At 57.8% G+C, this 19744-nt stretch overlaps 1 protein-coding gene across 34 annotated transcripts in view; it reads left to right on the forward strand.

The window, feature by feature from the left end:
• Positions 1–19744, forward strand: part of ANK2 (ankyrin 2) — a 305473-nt gene that overhangs the window by 282655 nt on the left and 3074 nt on the right. For 19 of the 34 annotated variants that reach the window (XM_053658114.1, XM_053658111.1, XM_053658113.1 and 16 more), the window contains 11 exons: positions 909–6788; positions 8239–8313; positions 10482–10613; positions 11334–11477; positions 12365–12605; positions 14075–14351; positions 16286–16378; positions 16775–16858; positions 16957–17121; positions 17951–18133; positions 19278–19369. In XM_053658114.1, coding sequence (XP_053514089.1) covers positions 909–6788; positions 8239–8313; positions 10482–10613; positions 11334–11477; positions 12365–12605; positions 14075–14351; positions 16286–16378; positions 16775–16858; positions 16957–17121; positions 17951–18133; positions 19278–19369 — 7366 coding nt within the window. The remainder of the gene's footprint in view (positions 1–908; positions 6789–8238; positions 8314–10481; positions 10614–11333; positions 11478–12364; positions 12606–14074; positions 14352–16285; positions 16379–16774; positions 16859–16956; positions 17122–17950; positions 18134–19277; positions 19370–19744) is intronic. The other 15 variants (XM_053658131.1, XM_053658128.1, XM_053658135.1 and 12 more) reach the window with 2 other exon arrangements.

The raw sequence follows: 19744 nt of genomic DNA on the forward strand, positions 1-19744 counted from the left end.
CACCACAGTAACGTGTACCTGTCGTCCGTTCCAACCAGCCTCCCACCTGCACCCAGCAAGCTCCACCCGTTTCACCCCGCTTCGCTTTGCATGGAAATAACTTGGCTCACACACCTGTGCGTGTGTCCGTGTGACTGTCTCTGACCCAGTTGCCATGCGTCATACTCGAACCTTGGACTCACACGTTCCATCACCGCCGTCCTTTCTGTTCTTCTCCCTTTCTTTCCGTTCCCTCCTTGGTCTGCCCAGTAAGTGTCCCAACAAGGAGGTGGCTCCAAGGACAGGGCTGTGCCTCTCAGCACCAGGCCGTGCGCCTCATTGTCGGTGTGAGTTTCCTTAGACGAAATGCCAGTTTGCAGTGGATTCACTCGGGGTAGAGTCTCACGCGGGGCAGAGCGGCACGCGTGGGGCCCAGATTTCCACGTGACTAGAAGCGCACACGCCATGGGAAGTTGTCCTGAGTTGGCTACTTACTGGCTTTCTCCCCGAGGAAACGAGTGTCCTGCAGTTCGCTCCCCCGTCCGCCGCCCGTGTTTGTTTTCGTTTCCACATCGACCTGTGACGTCTGAGCAATCTTGAGATGCCCCCGTGGAAGTCACCGTGCCCGTGTTTGTGTCAGTGTGTGGCGTTGTGTGTGTCGACAGCCTGTCACTGCGTGGTCCCGTGTGCGGATGTGCGTGAGAACGTGAAGCCAGTTATTTCCTGCTCGTTCTCCTTTTCAGTTTGTCTGTTAGCCTCGCTTTGCTTTGTGTCCCGAGACCCCGTGGCTCCGCCCTCCCAGCCCATGTGATGTCCCTCCCACCACGACAGGACAGGAAGAGACACTGTGTCCTTGGGTCCTTGTTTACATTTGCCAACATCTTTTCTGGTTTCCATTTTACTTTCAATGTCCTCCATTCCCATCAAAGACGATGAGACAGAGTCAACAGAAACGTCTGTCCTGAAAAGCCACCTGGTCACGGAGGCCCCGGCCCTGGCCAGCCCAGACTTGCTCTCGGAGGTCTCCGAGATGAAGCAGGACCTGATCAAGGTGACGGCGCTCCTGGCCACTGGCGCGGCCAGCAGGGCAGGTGCCCTCGGGGAGAAGGCACTGGCCGGGGCCGCGGAGGAGGAGCCAGGGGAGCCCTTTGAGATCGTGGGGAGAGTGAAGGAGGACTTGGAGAAGGTGAACGAGATCCTGAGGGGCGGGGCCTGCTCAGGGGGCAGTGGCCGCGGGCCAGGGTCCCAGCCTGCGGGGCCGCAAGTGGACGAGGAGTGGGTGCTCCTCAGTGATGAGGAGGTGGCAGAGGCCAAGCAAAGGGCCCCCCTGGAGGTCCCTGAGGTCCCCTGTGTAGAAATCAGGCTAGAGAAGGAGACCCCAGCACAGGGACAGAGGGACGCCACAGGGCTGGTCACCTACCTCACAGAGGATCTGAACTCCTACCCGGTGGCTCCTGGAGGGGCCCCGCGGTCAACGCCCCCCACAGCCGGGGACAGACGCTCGGAAAGCGAAGCAAAGGACGTTCCCCGGGATGAGGCGCAGAGGACGCAGACCCTACAGCAGCCAGGCCTGGGGGTAAAGAAGCCAGTGCGGCGGAAGTTAAAGGACACGCAGAAACAGAGAGGGGAGAGTGCGCAAGCCGGTACAGGGAAAGGTGAGCTGAAACAGGGCAGTTCCGAAGAGTCCTTGGAGGGAGACCCAGGCTTGGCCCCCGAGCCTCTGCCCAGGGCCAAGGCCACGTCCCCCGTGATCGAGGAGACTCCCATCGGGCCCATCAAGGACAAAGTGAAGGCCCTGCAGAAGAGAGTGGAAGATGAGCAGAAGGGGCGAAGCAAGTTGCCTGTCAGACTCAAAGGCAAGGAGGAAGTGCCCCGCAGGGCGGGACCCCGGCCACAGCCGGCCGCGTCCCCCCCTCAAAGGCCGGACCGGCGGGCACCTGTGTCCCCCTCCTCCAAAGCGGACAGACACTCTTCCCTCACCTCCTCAGCCAAGTCCGAGCGGCATCCTCCAGCATCGCCACCGAGCAAGACCGAGAGACACTCGCCTGTGTCTCCCTCAGCAAAAACCGAGCGACACTCGCCCGGGTCCTCATCAGGTAAAACCGAGAGACACTCACCTGTGTCACCTTCAGGTAAAATAGACAAACGCCCACCAGTGTCACCATCAGGAAAGTTGGAGAAACACCCCCCTGTGTCACCTGGGAGGACAGACAAGCGCCTGCCCGTGTCACCAGCTGCGAGGACGGAAAAGCACCCTCCCGGGCCGGCCTCTGGGAAGACTGAGAAGCGCCTTTCGGTGGCACCTTCTGGGAGGACAGACAAGGCCGCGCCGGTGTCCCCCACCTCGAGAACGGAGCGCATCGAGGAGACCATGTCTGTCCGGGAGCTGATGAAGGCCTTTCAGTCGGGCCGGGACCCATCCAAGCACAAAGCTGGGCTGTTTGAGCACAAAACCGTCAAACTGAAGCAGCCACAGGAAAAAGGCACAGTTCGGGCTGAAAAAGAAAAGGGGCCGCTAACAGTCCAGAAAGAGACACTGAAAACAGAGAGTCCGACCGTCCGACGAGGCCAGAGGTCCCCGGGAGTGGGGGCTGCAGAACCCAGAAGAGGAGCTCGTGGTGTCTCGGGGCTGAGAGAAGATACCACCAGAGGGAAGGAGACCCTCCCCACCGGTAGGACGCTGCCCCCCGTGGGCCCGGTGCCTGGGGAGGAGCTGGACGAGCGGGAAGACGCGGACCTCCAGATCAGCCCCGACCGCAGAACCTCCACTGACTTTTCCGAGGTCATTAAGCTGGAGCTGGAAGACAATGACAGGTACCAGCAGTTCCGTCGCCAGGAAGAGCCTGAAGAGGTGCCGCTGGTGCCGGAGCAGGTGCTCACCAGCCCCTTCCCCACGGCCTTCCCACCGGAGCCTGGCAGTGTGCAGCCACTCCCAGCCTTGACCTTCCGCCTGGATGGCAGCTGTGAAAATCTGGGGCAGGAAGGGGTGGCAGGGTCTCCCTGCGGCAGCCTGATGGAGGGGACCCCGCAGGTCAGCTCGGAAGAGAGCTACAAGCATGAGGGCTTGGCAGAGACCCCCGAGACAAGCCCAGAAAGCCTTTCCTATTCACCAAAGAAAAGTCAGGAGCAAACGGGGGAAACCAGTGCAAACACCGCCTTCAAAACAGACGTTCATTCAGGCAAAGTGCATCCCTCCACCAAAGACTCTCCTGATGGTGCCGAAGAGCCGGGCATGGCTGCTGCGGAGGGCGCAGAACCCGGGGCCAGGTGTGTGAAGGAGGGCGCCCTGGACCCTTCCAGAGAGACGGGCCCCGAACCGGAGGGCGAAAGCTCGGGCCGCTGTACTGTGTCCTCAGCAAAGGAAGCACCTGCCGGGCTGATGAAGGACGTGGTCTGTGATGATGGCCCCCGTGCCCACAAGACACAGACGGATCCTGGAGCTCAGGGACCCACGAGCCCCAAGCCCTTATCGACTGAGGCCCCTGTGAGGACCGCCCAGTCCCAGGCATCCCCGCGCAGTCCCCAGGGGCTGGACCTACCACTCCCTCGCTCTGACCCCGAGGTCCTCAGTCCCGGGGCTGACGAGTCGCTGGCGGTGAGCCACAGGGACTCCTTGGAAGCCAGCCCTGTGCTGGAGGACAACTCCTCACACAAAACCCCGGACTCCCTAGAGCCCAGCCCCCTGCGGGAGTCTCCCTGCCGCGACTCCCTGGAGAGTAGCCCCGTGGAGCCCGAGGCGAAGGCCGGGTCGCTCCCGGGCCACGCCCCTCTCCCCGTGGCCGGTGCCAAGACCGACTTCTTCACAGAGATGGCTTCCGTGAGGTCCCGGCTGCTGCGAGACCCCGATGGCAGTGCCGAGGATGACAGTCTGGAGCAGACGTCCCTGGTGGAGAGCTCCGGGAAGAGTCCCCTCTCTCCCGACACCCCCAGTTCTGAAGAAGTCAGCTATGAGGTCACACCCAAGGCCTCTGATGCCAGCACCCCCAAACCAGCTGTGATTCATGAGTGTGCTGAGGAGGAGGACTCAGAAAACGGGGAGAAAAAGAGGTTCACCCCTGAAGAGGAGATGTTCAAAATGGTGACCAAAATCAAAACCTTTGATGAACTTGAACAAGAAGCCAAGCAGAAAAGAGACTGTCGGAAAGAAACGAAGCCCGAAGAGTCATCTTCACCCTCTGACCTGGACGCTGATGGCCCGGCATGTGCACAGGACGGAAGTGACACCCCCGTCATGGTGACCTCGGACAACAGAAAGGCATCCTCCCCCTCGGAGAGTGAGCCTGAGCTGACGCGGCAGACAGGAGCTGAGCCGGGGCTGCTCCCAGAGCCGGTCATTCGGGTGCAGCCCCCGTCCCCACTCCCGTCCAGCTTGGACTCAAACTCCAGTCCCGAGGAGGCACCATTCCAGCCCGTTGCTTCCAAACAGTACACTTTCAAGATGAATGAAGACACTCAGGAAGAGTCCAGTACATCAGAAGAAAAAGAGTGTGAATCTCGTTTGCCTGAAGATGGTCACGCAGATCCCACTGGAGGCCCGGATCTGCCGCATGAGGATCTGAACAGAGATGCCGACCCACCGAACATCTGTGCCGGCCGCGGGTGTGCAGCAGGGAGTCCTGGCCACTCGGCCCCATCTGTGTCCTCAGGTCCCTGTGGCCCCGGCAGGGAGGAGCTTGTCGTCTGGGAGGATCCGTTGTCTCCCCAGGACCCAGGCGAGGACTCAAGAGGAGGAGAGCTAGGGGCTTCTCAGGGGGGATCTCCACAGGCCGGTGGCCCCGGCGAGGGCTCGTCACCTTTGTCCCCGTTGCCTGACTGTTCAGCATCTGGAGGTGCTGTCTCTGCGTCTTCTCCAGCAAAAACGGAGGGCACAGAGACCAGCCACGCTTCCGAGAGCTTCCAGGACATCCCCGCACTGGACTCCTCCCTGGCTGTTCAGACAGACAGTCTGTCTGTGGGCGGTCCAGGCTGTGACCCCTCTGAGGCTGCAGACACCTGCGATCTTCAGGTCACAAGCCCGTATGAAAATGTGCCTCCTCAGTCCTTCTTCTCTGGCAAAGACAGCAAGTCCCCAACAAGTGCAGAACACTCCGGTTTTCATGCTTCTGACGTGTGTTCTGTGACTGTCGCGTCCACTGTGGACAGCACGCCGGCGGCCCGTGTCTCTAGTGAGGCTGTTTCAAGCAAAGGCTCCAATTTTGGGGACCAGGGCCTGGAAAGCACCTCAGGGGACATGCTGTCCGGCTGCGCCCCTGCACCCCCACAGCCCCACCTGCCGCGCTCCACTGCCGCTGCCAGCGAGCACGTGAGCCAGGTCGTCATCACCGCCTCTGACTCGGATCCCGATTCCTGGAGCGAGATCCGCGAGGACGATGAAGCCTTTGAGGCCCGAGTGAAGGAGGAGGAGCAGAAGGTGTTTGGTTTGATGGCGGACAGACAGTCACAGGGCACCACCCCAGACACTACTCCTGCACGGACCCCCACTGAGGAGGGGACCCCAACCAGCGAGCAGAACCCATTTCTCTTCCAGGAAGGCAAACTGTTTGAGATGACCCGAAGTGGGGCCATCGACATGACCAAAAGGCCCTATGCAGATGAGAGTTTCCACTTTTTCCAAATTAGCCAAGAATCCGGAGAAGCAGCCACCGCTGATGACGTGAGAGAAGGGGGCGCTGTGAACGAGCCTCCACGGCCATTGGCCCCCACCCCCGCCCTTTCAGGATGCACTGACACAGACGAGGCTGACTTGCTTCCCAGTGTCCTGGGTGAGGAAGGAGAGGGACCCCCTGCCTCAGATGGTGGCCTCTGCTCCCAGACAGGGACCGCAGCCTCCAAGGACACGTTGTTGGGGGAGGTGGCTATTTCTGTGGACACCAAGGGCCTGCCCCCTGGGCAGGGTGGTGATGTGCCTGCCGCGTCCAGTGTGAAGCTGCCGGCTGACCCCGCCTGCCCAGAACCCGCTGTCCAGGCTGCATTGGACTTCTCCACAGTCACCAGGTCTGTGTATGCAGATCGGGAGGACGATTCTCCTGACTCCTCCCCAGAGGAGCAAAAGTCAGTCATTGAGATCCCTACCGCAGCCACAGAGAGTGTGCCTTGTCCCGAAAGCACGTCCAAGATCCCCATCAGGACTTCGGCCCCAGCCCAGGCAGAGAGGGCCCAGCCTGAGGGCCTGCCCAGCCCGGATGAGGACAGGACTGAGCCGAAGGCTAGGCCAAAGTCTAAAATACCCATGAAAGCACCCCTTCAGGGGGTTGGGCGGCAGCCCCTGCCCCAGGGTCCATCCCTGCCCCAGACAGTGGCCCCTCAGGGACAGGATACTCTAGACAGGGCAGCAGACGACAGGGGCAGATCTGAGTCTGGTGCCAGTTCAGGGAGAGCCAGAAGCTATGCTGAGACAGAAGTGGGGGGTGGGGAGGGGGCAGAGGAGCCCAAGCTGCAGTCAGAGGGTGAGGCCACGAGCCCCAAGCTACTTGCCACCTGTCTACCAGCACAAGGAAGGGGGCCCCCCCAGGAGAGCAAGGAGCAGTTCTTGGACCTGTACAGGAATTCCCTCGAGTTCTTCGAGGAGATTAGCGATGAGGCAGCCAAGCTGGTGGACAGGCTGGCCCAGGCAGAGAGGGAGCAGGAGGCAGTTTCCGATGACGAGAGCAGTAGTGCCCTGGACGTGTCCGTGATCGAAAACCTGCCGCCTGCTGAGACCGAACCCCCGGTCCCCGAGGACGTCTTTGACACGAGGCCAGTTTGGGATGAGTCCATTGAGACTCTGATTGAACGCATCCCCGATGAGAACGGCCATGACCGTGCTGAAGGTACTGCCGCCAGGGACACCCTGTGCACGCATGTCCTGAGCCTGCGTAGCGTGTCCTTTGTTTTATTTGGTGGTTTGTGTCTCTTTTTCTTTATGCTTGGCGTAGTGGCTCCTGTGTTTGTGTTGGCCCTTCGTGTCCTGTGCTCTCTGTTCCCTCCTGTCCGTGACAATAATCTCAAGATTGAGCAACGGGAATGCTTACGGGAATGCGGTCCCACCAGGCTGCGGCCCCGGCCTCCCCACGCTGCCCGCGGGGCCGCGCCTGCGCGGAGTTTTGTTGTTCTGCCTCCAGCTCGGCACTTCTGCTTCCGCACAGGAGGATGTTGGGGTTTGCTTTATATTATGAGGATTCGATGCTTTTTCTTACTGTTGTGTCCTTGCCAATAATTCATACTTAACTTTGTAATCATTAGGAAGCCATGTGCTCAAGAAGATTTCACAGATCACGAAATCCCAATTTTGTGGATCTGTTTTTGATTCAGAAAGGTTGGATTTCGGATACCGTTGGTAAACACTTTAAGCAAACACAGATCAGGTAAAACGGGCTTTTTGCTGATGCGGTCGGTGAACAGGGAAGGCACCCAAGGCCGTGCGGCAGACAACAAAACTCGGACTGTGCATGGTTGACGTCGTCGGGGAGGGGCCCTGGCTCCGTTTCAGCAAGGAAACCTCGGGGCTTGGAGAAGCCGCTCAGAGCTTCCAGCATCTCCAGTGAAGACTGTTACTTTTAAATTTGCGTTATGAAAAATGTCACAATGCCATGATCTAAAATGCTGCCCATCAATTAATGGGGGTTAAAAATAAATGGGAAATCACAGTTTGTGGGAGCAAAGTAAGAGTTTACTTACAAGAGAGCAGATACAAACTTGGTCCAGATAACAACTGTGTGTTGTGATACAGCCTGCACGGTGGACACAGACTTCACCTCCCACCTGTGGGTCACCAGGGCCAGGGCCACTCTGAAAGCCCCAGGATTGGCCCACCTGGCCAGGGTCTCAGTGTCCTGTGATCCACGAATGAGAGGGGGCCACTGCTGCCTGTGGCAGCGAGGTAGTCCTCACCGATGACAGCCCTGCGGCAGCTCGGCTGTGAGCCCGGCTGTGAGCCCGTCACCTGAGGAAGGGGTGACGGCTGTTCACTGGTGGGCAGCGTTCTCGCAGATAACCTGGCATGTGGGTCCTCAGACGACGGCCAGTCAGCCGCTTATGTAGCAGTGACTAGTCTTGATTGCAGAGATGTGGAAGCGCCGGGGTTTCATGGTTTCTGTTTGATCTAGTCCCCATTCCATCTGGAAGTCAGGCACATGCAGTTTAACCCTACATGACATGCAGCTGCTCTCATGAGAGCTGTGCTCTGGGTGTCCAAATGCTTGACCGCCCTGCTGCGGATGGTCAGCCCCGGGGCCTCTCCTGGTGCAGACAGCACGCTGTTCTGTTTCTGACCTTCTGCAGATCAGCAGGAGGAGCAGCGGCGGATGGAGGAACGGCTGGCCTACATTGCTGACCACCTGGGTTTCAGCTGGACAGGTAACTTGAGTGGCACCTGCTTTTCAACAAAACCTGCTTGGTCTGAATGACATGGTCACATTGGCCAAGAGTCATTAATGATAACAGAGGCCTTTTTTCCCTTTTCTTGAGGAAGACCACGTTGGGTAGTGAAGAGAATAATACAAAACAGAGTAGAAAGTCCAGGTTCTTGTGAACTTGCCCTGCGAACCAGGGCAGCTCATTTACTGTCTGGGGGTTTGCGGTAAGAGACTGAGTGTGAGTCAGCCCCACTGCCCGCTCGGGAGCCATTGCTGCCCAGCCTTCGGGGAAATGGCTCGTTTTCAAAACCAGTGTGAGATGCCGTGGTCATAATGTTTAATTTGAGATTTTAACCAGGGCTCCTCATGTTCAGGAGTGTCCAACCTTCTGGCGTATCTGGGCCACACTGGAAGAAGAGTTGTCTTGGGCCACACATTAAGTACACACATTAAAAAATCTCATAATTTTTAAGTAGCTTTATGATTTTGTCTCAGGCCGCATTCACAGCCATCCTGGGCTGCATGTGGCCCATGGGCCACAGGTTGGACACCTCTCTTTTAGGTCCTGTATGTCAGGTATCTTTGTGAACAGTGCTGAAATTTGCTTTGGATAAATGTTGAAATACATAAGAATGAGATGCCCTAATTATTTGAGAAATAGGACTGCTTAAGAGAAGAAATTATAATACATGTTAGCTTACTGAGAAAAAGTGAATTCTAAAATAAATACAATTTACTTACAAATCAGATTTTCCCTTTCACATTACCTGGACTTAACATAGTAAAGCAAGGTGGGCAGTTTCCGGCTCTGGTTTTTTTTCTTTTCTTTTCTTGGTCTGACTTACTTTTCTATTCCTTGTGACTATTTTATTGAAACAAATGTATAAAATTAATATTCATCCCCTTTTGGTTTCTTAAAGATTTGGTAATGAGCAGGCGTCGACATACCCTTAGCAAAGATAGTCAGTAATGTGGGAAATGACTGAAGGCAGGAAGACGGCCATTTTCTTTAGATCAGATTTAGTTAGAGGAGCTCAGGGGAAGGAAGAGCAGTGCGCTATCTCCGGCTGACTTGTTAAATAGGTGACATTCAGAATGACTTTGTTTCTCAAATGTCCACGTGTGTGTGTGTGCTTGGATATCCGCAAACTTAGTGAAGAATAGGACACTGCTGCCACATTCAGTGGCTGGGACACAAAAGGCAAGTCTCTCACCGCATCTGGCCCTCTGGTCTTGAAGGACCTGTTCATGTGTTCAGAAAAAATGCACAATGCTTGCTCCTCAGTCTTTTGTTTAAAAAATAAGACAAGTTTTACTTGGTATTTCTCACGACTACTCCATCATCACAGACGTAGCTGCCTCATGCTCTCAAATGTCTGGCTAATTCTGTCATACTTTTATCAATGGTTGTGCCTGACGGACAGTGTGTCCCAATCTGGGCAGGAGTGTCATATGCTACAGCATGTCTGTGGGTGTGGCTACAGGGTACACGCCTGAGGTGGGATTGCTGGTTGAGGGCGTGTACTTTGTTAATTTTGAAAAGTACTTGCAAATCACGCCACAGAGAGGGCGCCTCATTCCAGACACATGCCCCACAGTGCACAAGCATCCACATAGCCTGTGCGTCCTGTAAGGGACAGCTGTTGGCTCCCTCCACAGGTCAGTTCTTCCCAAACCTTTAGTCACAGCATAGCAACTCCAAGCAGGGAATCTATTTAGCCAACCTATTAAGGCTGCACCTGGTGTTTTATACACCAGGATCTGGGAGCAGGCCTTGAGGTGGTTAAAATGCTGCCTTGCGGTGATTCACAGCAATGGTCTCTTCCTCCTGCTTTAGTGATTTATTTTCTGTTATGTCAGTGAAGAGGATAAGCCAGTATTAATGGTCTTCTCTGAATTTTGGAATTAAATGGGACCAAGTTATACTTATTTTATCACCGTAGCCTTGGACTCAGTATTCCACTAGGATGGTGACTAGTTCTACATGCAGCTTTAAGGAAGAGTCTGTGCCTAGTAGAAGTACGAGGGTACGGGAGAGTCACAGTGAATGTGCAGAAGATAGGGACCTGGTTGCTCAGCCATGCAGACAGCTGACCCTCCTAAGACCACGGCCAGTGTGGGACCAACGTCTGAGGTCCATGGCTCACAGGCTTGGACCTCCTCTTCCAGAGTTAGCACGAGAGCTGGACTTCACCGAGGAACAGATCCATCAGATCCGAGTAGAGAACCCCAACTCCCTGCAGGACCAGAGCCATGCGCTACTGAAGTACTGGTTGGAGCGGGACGGGAAGCTTGCCACTGGTAGGTGGTGCCGCTGGGTGGTGTCCGGCACACACTTTCTTGCCCGTCGGTCGGGTCCCAGGACAGGTGCCACCAGGCCAAGTACTGTGGCGGGCCTGCAGGGACACAGGCCAGCATCTGCAGTGGGAGGGGGTGGCAGCCGTAGCTGCCAGCAGGCATGGTCTCAGAGCCCTAGATTTTCTAAATGTTGACAGCGGACAAAGCTGCTCCAGTTGTCCTGTGTCACTGCTGGTGGCCACCTTCTGCTCAGCTTCCTGAGCTGCTCGATAACCGGCAGGACGGGTGAGGGTGGTGCCCTAACAGCGCTGTGTGTGGGCCTCTGACCCCAACCCCGCGGGTCCGCAGAGGCCTCCTCACCCCCTCAGCCTGGGGCTCACTTGTGCCTCCCGCCCCTTCCTGCGACCCTGGGACTTTGCCAGTAAAAATGGGGGCACCAGGTAGACTAAACTTCAGACGGACGACAGATGCTCCTTCATGACGGGCGTCCCAAGCGTGGGCTTTGCTCGTGCTGAGGACGTGTCTGCGTTCTATCTGGAACTCAGGCTGACGGAGTCCTGTGCCCGGCCCGGCTTTTCCTCCTCATCCCATTGCCTGTTTTTGCTCGTTATTTCCTCATTCGGGGCCGCTGGTTTCCTGGATGAAAGCCAGAATTTTAGTAGGGCACCTAAATGAAAGAAGAGTGCCCTCGCGTGCAAACCCCGCCGTTTCTCGCTCATCCAGATACCAGCCTCATCGGCTGCCTCACGAAGATCAACCGGATGGACATCGTCCACCTCATGGAGGCCAGCAGCGAGCCGCTCCCGGAGCGCGGCAGCCTCGGCTGCTCGGAGCTGGAGCCGCCTACGGCGCCGGACCACAGCGAAGGTCGGACTGCGCCTGCACGTCGGGTGGGCGCGCGTGCGCGGGGCGCAGGGTCGGTTTGGGCGCCAGGGCCCGGGGCGCCTTTCCCCGTGGCGGCCGCCATCTCTCTCGGGTGCCCCGAGACGTCCCCGCCCGTTCTGCGGGGCCCTGGCGCTGTGGCAAAGGCCCCGAACTGCGTGATCGAGACCCAGAAATTGTCTGTCTCGGTCCGAGACCGGCTGTGCAAGGTGGCCGCCGCCTCTCTTGTCAGGGCAGAGTCCCTACCTAGGGCTCCCCTCCGCCCGCCGCGCCGCCACTGTAGGGTGGGTTTCAGCGCGACACTCCGTCCACCACCCTGGGCGTGGGCCGTGTGCGCCCCGCCGCCCCGCCCCCTGCATCCCTGGGGGGGGGCTGGGGGCGGGGCGGCTCTGGGACCCTTCCCGCCCAATGCGCCCTCGCGGCGCCGCCTCCTCTCCCACCTGGGGGCTGCGCCTTCTCTTCCTCCGGAACGCCAGCGGGTCTCCTTATGTATTCGGGGCTGAGGACCGGGCTTCTTGTTTCTTAGAAAGAGTGGGAACGGTTCCAATCAACGTTCGCCTTCAGTCGCAAGCATGTGGGGCCCTCGGCCCCACTCAGACTGTGGTCTCTTGTCCGGGGAGACCCTCACTCCTGAGGCGTCCCCTCTGCTGTCCCCTCGGGCTCAGCGGGGCCTGCTCACTGCACAGGCACCTGCTGCAGCTGTACAGCCCCAGCCCCTCCCCGCCCAAGGTCCCTGCATGACCAGCGTGTCGAAGGTGAGCACGGTCCCATCCCGGGACACAAAGGTGGCACGACGTGGGTGGGCACCTAGCAAACGCACGCACACTGTGGGTGAGCGTCAGGGGCATCCCGATGCGCCTTGTCCTCTGCAGGCTTCTCTGCCCTCCCAGAGGAGCTGTCCACCCTGCACGCAGCGTCCAGGGAGAGCAGGTCCTGCGGCCCCCCTCCCATTGTCTCAGACGAAGACCTCTCCGTCAGCTACTCCACCTTTCAGGATTACACCCCCAAAACGGAAGGGGACAGCCCAGCCTCCAGACTCGTCCCCCCTACTCAGCAGGAGCAAGTGCCCCAGGGCCTGTTGGGGACTGTGCCAGCTCCAGAGCAGGAATACTTGTGAGTTGGGTTTCTATGCGAACAGGGCGGTGGCTGGCGAGGGGCCAGGTGTGCTGCATCCATCCTTGGCAGTGCTTTTTCGATGGCCCCACAAATGCCAGGGCTGTAGGAGAGCATAGTGTGTAAGAGGCACAGTGGTGGCTGCATGGTGGTCACAGACTTACCTGAGCCTACTTCCAGGTCTGTGGCCGGGTCCTGCGGCCCGTTCCCAGCCCTTGAGTCTGTCTCCACGTCTACAAAGTAGGATCCTTCTGTGCACCTATTCAGGGCCAGGGTTGAAGATCAAGAACAGGCTTGGAAAGGCATGCTTTAAACCAGGATTTCATGACCCCAGGGGGCTCCCTGTAGGGTGGCTGCTCCCCTCTCCCCTGCAAGCTGCACAGGCCTAGCAGTGGTGGGTCACAGGATGAGCAGTGAGGCTCAGGAGGCACTGCATTCCTGCAAAGGCAGGGGGCTCACAATAGCATAAATGTGGCCCAACCCTCAGATGATGGGGAACGAGCAGAGCCCAGGTCCACGTCACTGCTGCAAAGCACAGAGAATTCTTCAAAGGACACAAACTGTCTAGAGAGAGAAAACGGGTCTGAGAAGAGCAGGCTGGTCCTCAGGCCTGGAATCTGAGAGCAGCTTCCGGAGCCACCCAGCAGTGTCCTTTGTCATTCAGTGAGCTTTGCTGGGGCCACTGGGACTTGAGACTGATGGGGACTCGAGTAATGAATGGTTTCTTCTCCCACGAAGCCACCCTGCCCCTTGCAGACTTCAGGGCACGGCACCAAGAAGAGCTGAGAGAAGACAGGAGCAAGGAGGGCGGGGAGCCGCAGACCTGCAGTCAGAGAGGATCCTGGACAGGGACGGGAGTGGCTCCACGTTCCAGGAGCAGAAAAAGCAGAGAATTTTCTTACTAGAAAGTAAGATTAGGAAGCTACACTAGAGTGAGCCCAGACTGTGTCAGTGCAGAAAGTGTCAGTGCTAGAGGGTCTTTCTGTTGTGTAATACGGTTTTCCAGAAGCGAGACTTTCTATATTTATAGTTGCAATGCCTGGGGCAACATGCAGTTTACATGCTTTTCACAAGTTTTGCCAAATTTTGATTCTTGCTTCAAATGCCTTGTTACCTACAGGTCTCTGTTGCGTAGACCTGCTTTATTCTTCAATAGCACCTGAAGTTATCAAAGCCAAGATGAAGTAATAGTGTATATACTCTGTGGAGATTAGGGGGTTGGTGTGCATTAGGGAACCTTTGACCTTCAGAAGACCCCTTCCCCAGTTGCTTTGCACCAGGAAGCTGTAACTCAACACTGTACCTCACCTGGGGGGGGGGGTAGGGATATTCAGATTTCATTTCTTGGCCAAAGTTACAAAACCTTTTTGACTTTGGGACTTTGAAGGGCAGTCACATTCCCCTTTGAGGCCTGGGCTGCTGTGGGGGCGGGATGCAGCCACGTGCTCTGACCGGCCTTTCTGTTTCAGTGTGACAACCCCAGGGACAGAAGGATCAGACACTGAAAAGGCTGCATCTGCACCTGGCTCTCCCAGAGGGACCCCCAAGGAGGACAGGTCCCCCCTGCGGACCCCCTCCCCCTCCCCTGGGGAGCAGGCAGACCCGCCCGTTGTGCAGGAACCCCAGGAGCCCCTGGGCCTCAGGCGGGGCGCTTCTCCCCGGAAAACCAGCCTGGTGATAGTGGAGTCTGGGGATGACCAGCCACCGGCCTTCGAGAGTCTTGATGAAAACTCGGCTTTCCAGAAGGTAAGAGGTCCCTTCTGCGTTTCCTGCCCACATGTGATAGCCACAGACTGCCTCCCAGAGGTCATTTCTCTCTGGGGCTTATCTTGTCACTGCAGAACCACAAGGTTGTCAAATTAATGAATTTGGGCCATGGGAACCCTGCAGTCCTTTTCAAAATACGGGACCCGGTGAATCCAGAAAAAATGATACATGATTCCAACTTGCCTGTGAGGCTGCATTTTGTCACTGGAAACCCTTTGGCTAGGAAACATTCATACTGAGGTCACAGTTAGAGACCTTAGTTAGACCTGCTACGATGGGTAGGGGACAGATCGGCACCAGGATGTGAGTTTCAGGGATGACTTAGGAAAGGGACCCTCCTCCTGAACCTGCTGCTGCTCCCGACTTTGGCAGCATGAGAACAACCCTACATCCCTGCATGTTAACTGGGGGCCAACCGTGCACAAGGGAGGAGCCCGCTGTGGCAAATCCATGGAGACTATCGATTCTTGGAAAGAGGTGTATGTACTCCCGCTCACCACCACTTGGGGGTGGATGCCCTTGGAACCCTGAACTTGGGGAAGAATTGCTGTTGTCAGGAAACCCCATTGATTTCTACACGCAAATGTGTGGACCTATTTGAATTCAATTTAATTTACTATGCATTCAGTTAGGTGTTCCTTTTCCTTTTAGAGTTCAAAATATTCTCCACGTCAAAGAGTTTTTAATGTATTAACGTCTGTCTTAGTAGGAAAGAACAAGTTAGATAAAAGAATCGAAGCTTTTGGGGAGAAAGTCGTGCCGGCCTGTCTCTGGGCTGCAGACCCCACGTGCTGGCTCAGCGTCAGCTACGCCGTCCGCAGCAGCCTCACCATCGCTGCCGAAACCGTGGTCAGGCAGGCGAGAACTCCACTCTCCGGGCCGCCCCCCAATGTCAGGGACCATCCCTTGGACGGGTTTTGTATTTCATGGTTTTCATGCCTTTGCAGAGATCACTCATCTCTCTAGAACTAACTGGCTTAAATCAGCCCCAGTAAAAACGTTTCATAGGCGCCGTCTGGGGCTCAAAGCTGCCGAGCTCAGCCCAGAACCCACGTGCTTACTGACGTGCAGACTTGGAGCCGCGGTCTAGGTGATCCCTGCGTTCGGTCTGCAGGGCTCTGCTGCGTCACCCTGAGCCCTGCCCTGTGTTTTCGGGCCCTTTCCTGTCCCCTGACTTGCGCTCCGGACTTTGACTGTACCCTCTCACGAACCCCACCTGGGGGTCGGATGTCAATCGGGTTCCCTGCTGACTCTGTTTCTAGGCAGCAGGTTCCTGAGCATATTTAATGTATAACTTGGTCCAGATTTTATATGTTTTTCTTTAGCAAAAAAGATAGAAACGTAAGTGCTACTTTAAAATAGGTTGAGAAAATGTCGATGTTTTTCTTCCCTTTTGAATAACATTCCATGAGGAGAGAGTGGTTTGATATGTGGCTTCTGAGACATTGTAATCTGAGGTTACGTTCTGGCTCTGTCCCTGGCTGTGCCCCTCCCCCTCACGGTGAGTGGGACACACCAGGGGCACCGCGGACCAGGGAGGCTGCAAGGAGCCTGGGCCTGTGGGAGCGGCTGCCACCAGCGGCAGACACTGCCACACCTGCGGGTCAGCCACTCCAAGCCGAAGCCCGAGAGTCCGAGGGGCTGTGTCTCCCCGGGCGTATGTCCTGGGAGCAGGGTGGACAAGCAGCCGGTCTGTCCAGTGGGGCCTCGGACGCTTGGATGCCAAGGTTGCCTTCCATTCGTTGAACCACGAACTTCAACCCTGGGGGCATCTGAGCCTCGAGGCAGTGGTCTGCAGCCTGCGGGCTCGTCCTCGGGGCTGAGTAGACAAAACCTCCAGGGGCACACGTGAGTTCCAGCAGAGCCCATGGCAGAGGCGCCACAGGGCGATGACCACCTCTGCCTGCTTGCAGGAGCTCACGGCCGAGCTGGGTGAACTGGAGGCCAGCTCAGATGACGAAGCAACAGTCACCACCAGGGTCGTCCGCCGGCGTGTGATTATTCAGGTACCAGCTGCTCAGAGGATGCATGTTGGGACCGTGTCCCCCAGCCCTGGTGGCCGGCCCAGGGCGGCGGGGCCACATGGTGCTGTGTGGCCCCAGGAAGCAGCCGTGTGATCGTCCTGAGCACTGATGCTAAGGACATGGCACCGTGGCTGCTCCGGGTGGGGATGCTCCGACGTCTGTCTGCACCCCTCACCCAGGTGCTACCCGCTCTGTGTGTTTATGTGGCTTGGCCCCCTGAGCTCAGGGTCATCTGCCCTCCTTTCTGGAAGCCCCTGTGGCAGGCCTGCCCCCGTGACCCCGGCCTGTCTCTGTGAACCTCCTCACATGCGCGTGCTCTTGCCAGGACGAGGGGCCCTCAGTTGGTGCCCCCAGCTGACAGGACTTGTCTCTGTGCAGGGTGAAGACATGCCTGAAGTGCCCCCAGAAACTGTCACAGAGCAGGAGTACGTGGACGAGCACGGGCACACCGTGGTGAGGAAGGTAACGTCCCGCATCCCCCCCGGCGCCGTCCTGCCTATTGGTCCTCACGCCCAGGCCTGTCACTCAAAGACAAGATACCTGGGCGCCGTGTCTTCCAGGTTACCAGGAAGGTCATCAGGCGGTACGTGTCCCCTGACGGCATAGAGAGGGAGGAGGTCACCGTGCAGGGACAGCCCCAGGAACCCATCAGTGTCGAGGATGGGGACGGCTTCTCCAAAGTCATAAAGCGTGTGGTGCTGAGGAGCGACACCGAGCAGTCAGAGGTGAGGGGCCACGTGGACGTGAGATGTGGACACGCGGGGCAGAGTGTGGTGGAGTGCGGACGTGGGACGTGGGACCTGGACAAGCAGATGGCCCTGCAGGCCTCTGTCCCCCTCACGTGGCTCCCAGTGACACACCCGTCTGTCTCCATGGGGCGCTGGAGTTTCAAAACAGCCGTCAGGGTCATCTGCAGCCTGATACCTGCTGTGTCGGTCCTTTCTGTCCCTTTCCTGTTTGGCTCACAGTCCACCACAGCAGACACCCAGCACAGGTGGGAGGCCCGGACGCCCCTGTGCTGACGGTCAGAGAGGCAGGGAAGGCCCAGGGGCACGGAGGGGTCCCCACAGGCCAACAGGGTGCCCGGCAGCGTGTCTGGCTCTGCGCGCCCGTCTCTCTGGGCGAGGCCGTGACTGTTCTCGCCGCTTCATTCATGTCCTTGCAGTTTCGTTGTGACACATGGGCTCCAGAAATAGGTGTCAGTGTCTCCCACTTGGAGAACTCTGTCTCCAGGTGGTTTTCTCTCCAAAACGCAGAGCAGCCGGTTTCTGCGCAGGGAGGTGGGGGAGCGGCGCACAGGGTCCTGCCCGTGTGGCACATCTCACGGGACTTCTGACAGGTTTGTTGGTGGCTCAGCAGGTGGCCCATCTCTGGGCACGGAGCGGTTAGACCGGCGTTACTGGTGGATTATTGGGCTTTTCCCCGAACTGTTTCTTTCCCAAACTCCTGGAAGGCTCCTGTGTAGCATTGTAGCCTTTGAGGGTTTGCCTTGTCATTAAACAAAGGCATCGCTGCTGCCTCGTCAGTCAGAAGCTGTTCTGTGTCCCCACTCAGGTGACTCTGTCTGAGCCCAGTGCCCTGTGTGAGTCCTCGAGGTTCCAGGCTGAGCCCGTGGACGGCCGGCGTGTCAGCAAAGTCGTGAAAACGACAGTGATGCGTGGAGAGAGGATGGAGAAGCACCTGGGGGACCCCCGTCTCGCTTCCGACCTTCCCTCCGCCAAAGCCGACTTTGAAGAGGTACGGGCGCCACGGCGCCACGGCCGTGCGTGTGCGTGAAATGAGGGGGTTTGTGGTTGCGTCCTCGCTCGTGTGTGGTCCAGGGGTGCCAGCCACCCCAGACGGGCATTCCTGGCTTACAGCCCATGTGGCGAGGGGCTGTCCCCTCAGTCTTGGGGGCTCATCCCAGTCACTGTCACAACTTTTTAAAGTCCGGATGATGGATTCGTCCCAGCTGAGGCAGAGCCCCAGCTCCGGAGCTCGGCGTGGCTGTGGATGTGAGGTGCACCCCGAGTCTGAGGGGAGGATGCGGGAGGGTGCAGGTCCAGTGATGGGCATGAGGAAAACCTCATTCATTTCATACCCGCAAATAAGAGAAGCATTTGTAATTAACTTCTGATTGCCAATAATTAGAAAACCAGTCCATAGTGATAGATACATAAACCCTTATAACGATTCTAAGATCCAGAATTCTGGAAACCAAAGCCAGGTTTGAAAGTTGGTAGCAAGCTAATCGGCTGTAGAACTTACATGCTCTGAGGAGGAGCCTGTTCGGCCCCCGGAGGGGACAGTCCTGTGCTAAAGGGTGGACAGTGTCCACGTCCTGTTACTTCCGAGCACAGCTGGCCGCAGGTTGGCGGTGCGATGGTGGGAGTGGGCGAGTGTCCGCAAAGCGTTTGTTGCTGTGGAAACGTTCTGAGATTAAGCGTCACCGTGGGACCTCGTCCACACCTGCAACACACTGAGCTTGTGTCTGATTAGGTGGGGACTGAAGGCGTGACTTACTGACACACTTCCAGGCCTTCGCCCTCGGACAGCCAGTGACCTCGGAGATCAGAAGGGGGAGATCGGAGCGGTTTTCCTCGCTCTGCGTCCGGTCCTTCCATCTGCCGTTAGTCGCCGCCGTAGAAAGCAGGGGTGGGGGGCGCGGAGGAGGTTAAAGCCGCTGGCACAGCGTTGGTCGGCAGCCTTTGCCAAGTGGTGCGGCAAACCCCCCGCAGACGTGGGGGAGACTTAAGGGCCCTGCCTCCCGACCGGCCCCCAGTGTGGGTTCAGTTTATTTTCTCAGCCTCACCCGTCCGCACTGAGCACCGACCGGCTCAGCGGCGCGGGGCCCCCTGGGCCGTGGTGGTGACCGTTGCCCTGTTTCTTCTCTCCCGCTCAGGCGTTGAGGTTCGCAGGTAGCCCCGCGCAAGTCCACCTCCCCAGCTTAGTAGAGCGCGAGATCCTGAGAGAGGACGGATCGGTCGTTAGAAGGTTTGGGCAGCATGGGGGGCCGCTCTGCCGCCTGCCAGCCTGCACGCAGCCCGGGGCCCCTGGGAGCTGCCAGCCTCCTGGTGTCAGGGAGTCTGACCCTGCTGTCCTCTTGACCCTCGGGGCCTGAGGACAGTGGACTCCTGTCCCCGAGGTCACCTGGTCCCGCTGAGGCCAGCCAGCAGACTGGAGGGCAGGGGAAGGGGCCTGGTCAGTCGCTCACAAATGCATCTGTGACGGCCGCCTGTGGCTCAGTCTCAGGAAATTGCCTGCTGCTTTGGGTCAGAAGCTGGTCGTGTTCTGCATGTGGTGTGTGACCTCAAGTGTGCCTGGCGGCTGGTCCGGGATCTGTCTGATCAGCAGTGAGCAGCCCACACC

Source organism: Artibeus jamaicensis, unplaced genomic scaffold, assembly GCF_021234435.1.
Source record: "Artibeus jamaicensis isolate MK-2021 breed Jamaican fruit bat unplaced genomic scaffold, CSHL_Jam_final scaffold_537, whole genome shotgun sequence".
Taxonomy (NCBI): domain Eukaryota; kingdom Metazoa; phylum Chordata; class Mammalia; order Chiroptera; family Phyllostomidae; genus Artibeus; species Artibeus jamaicensis.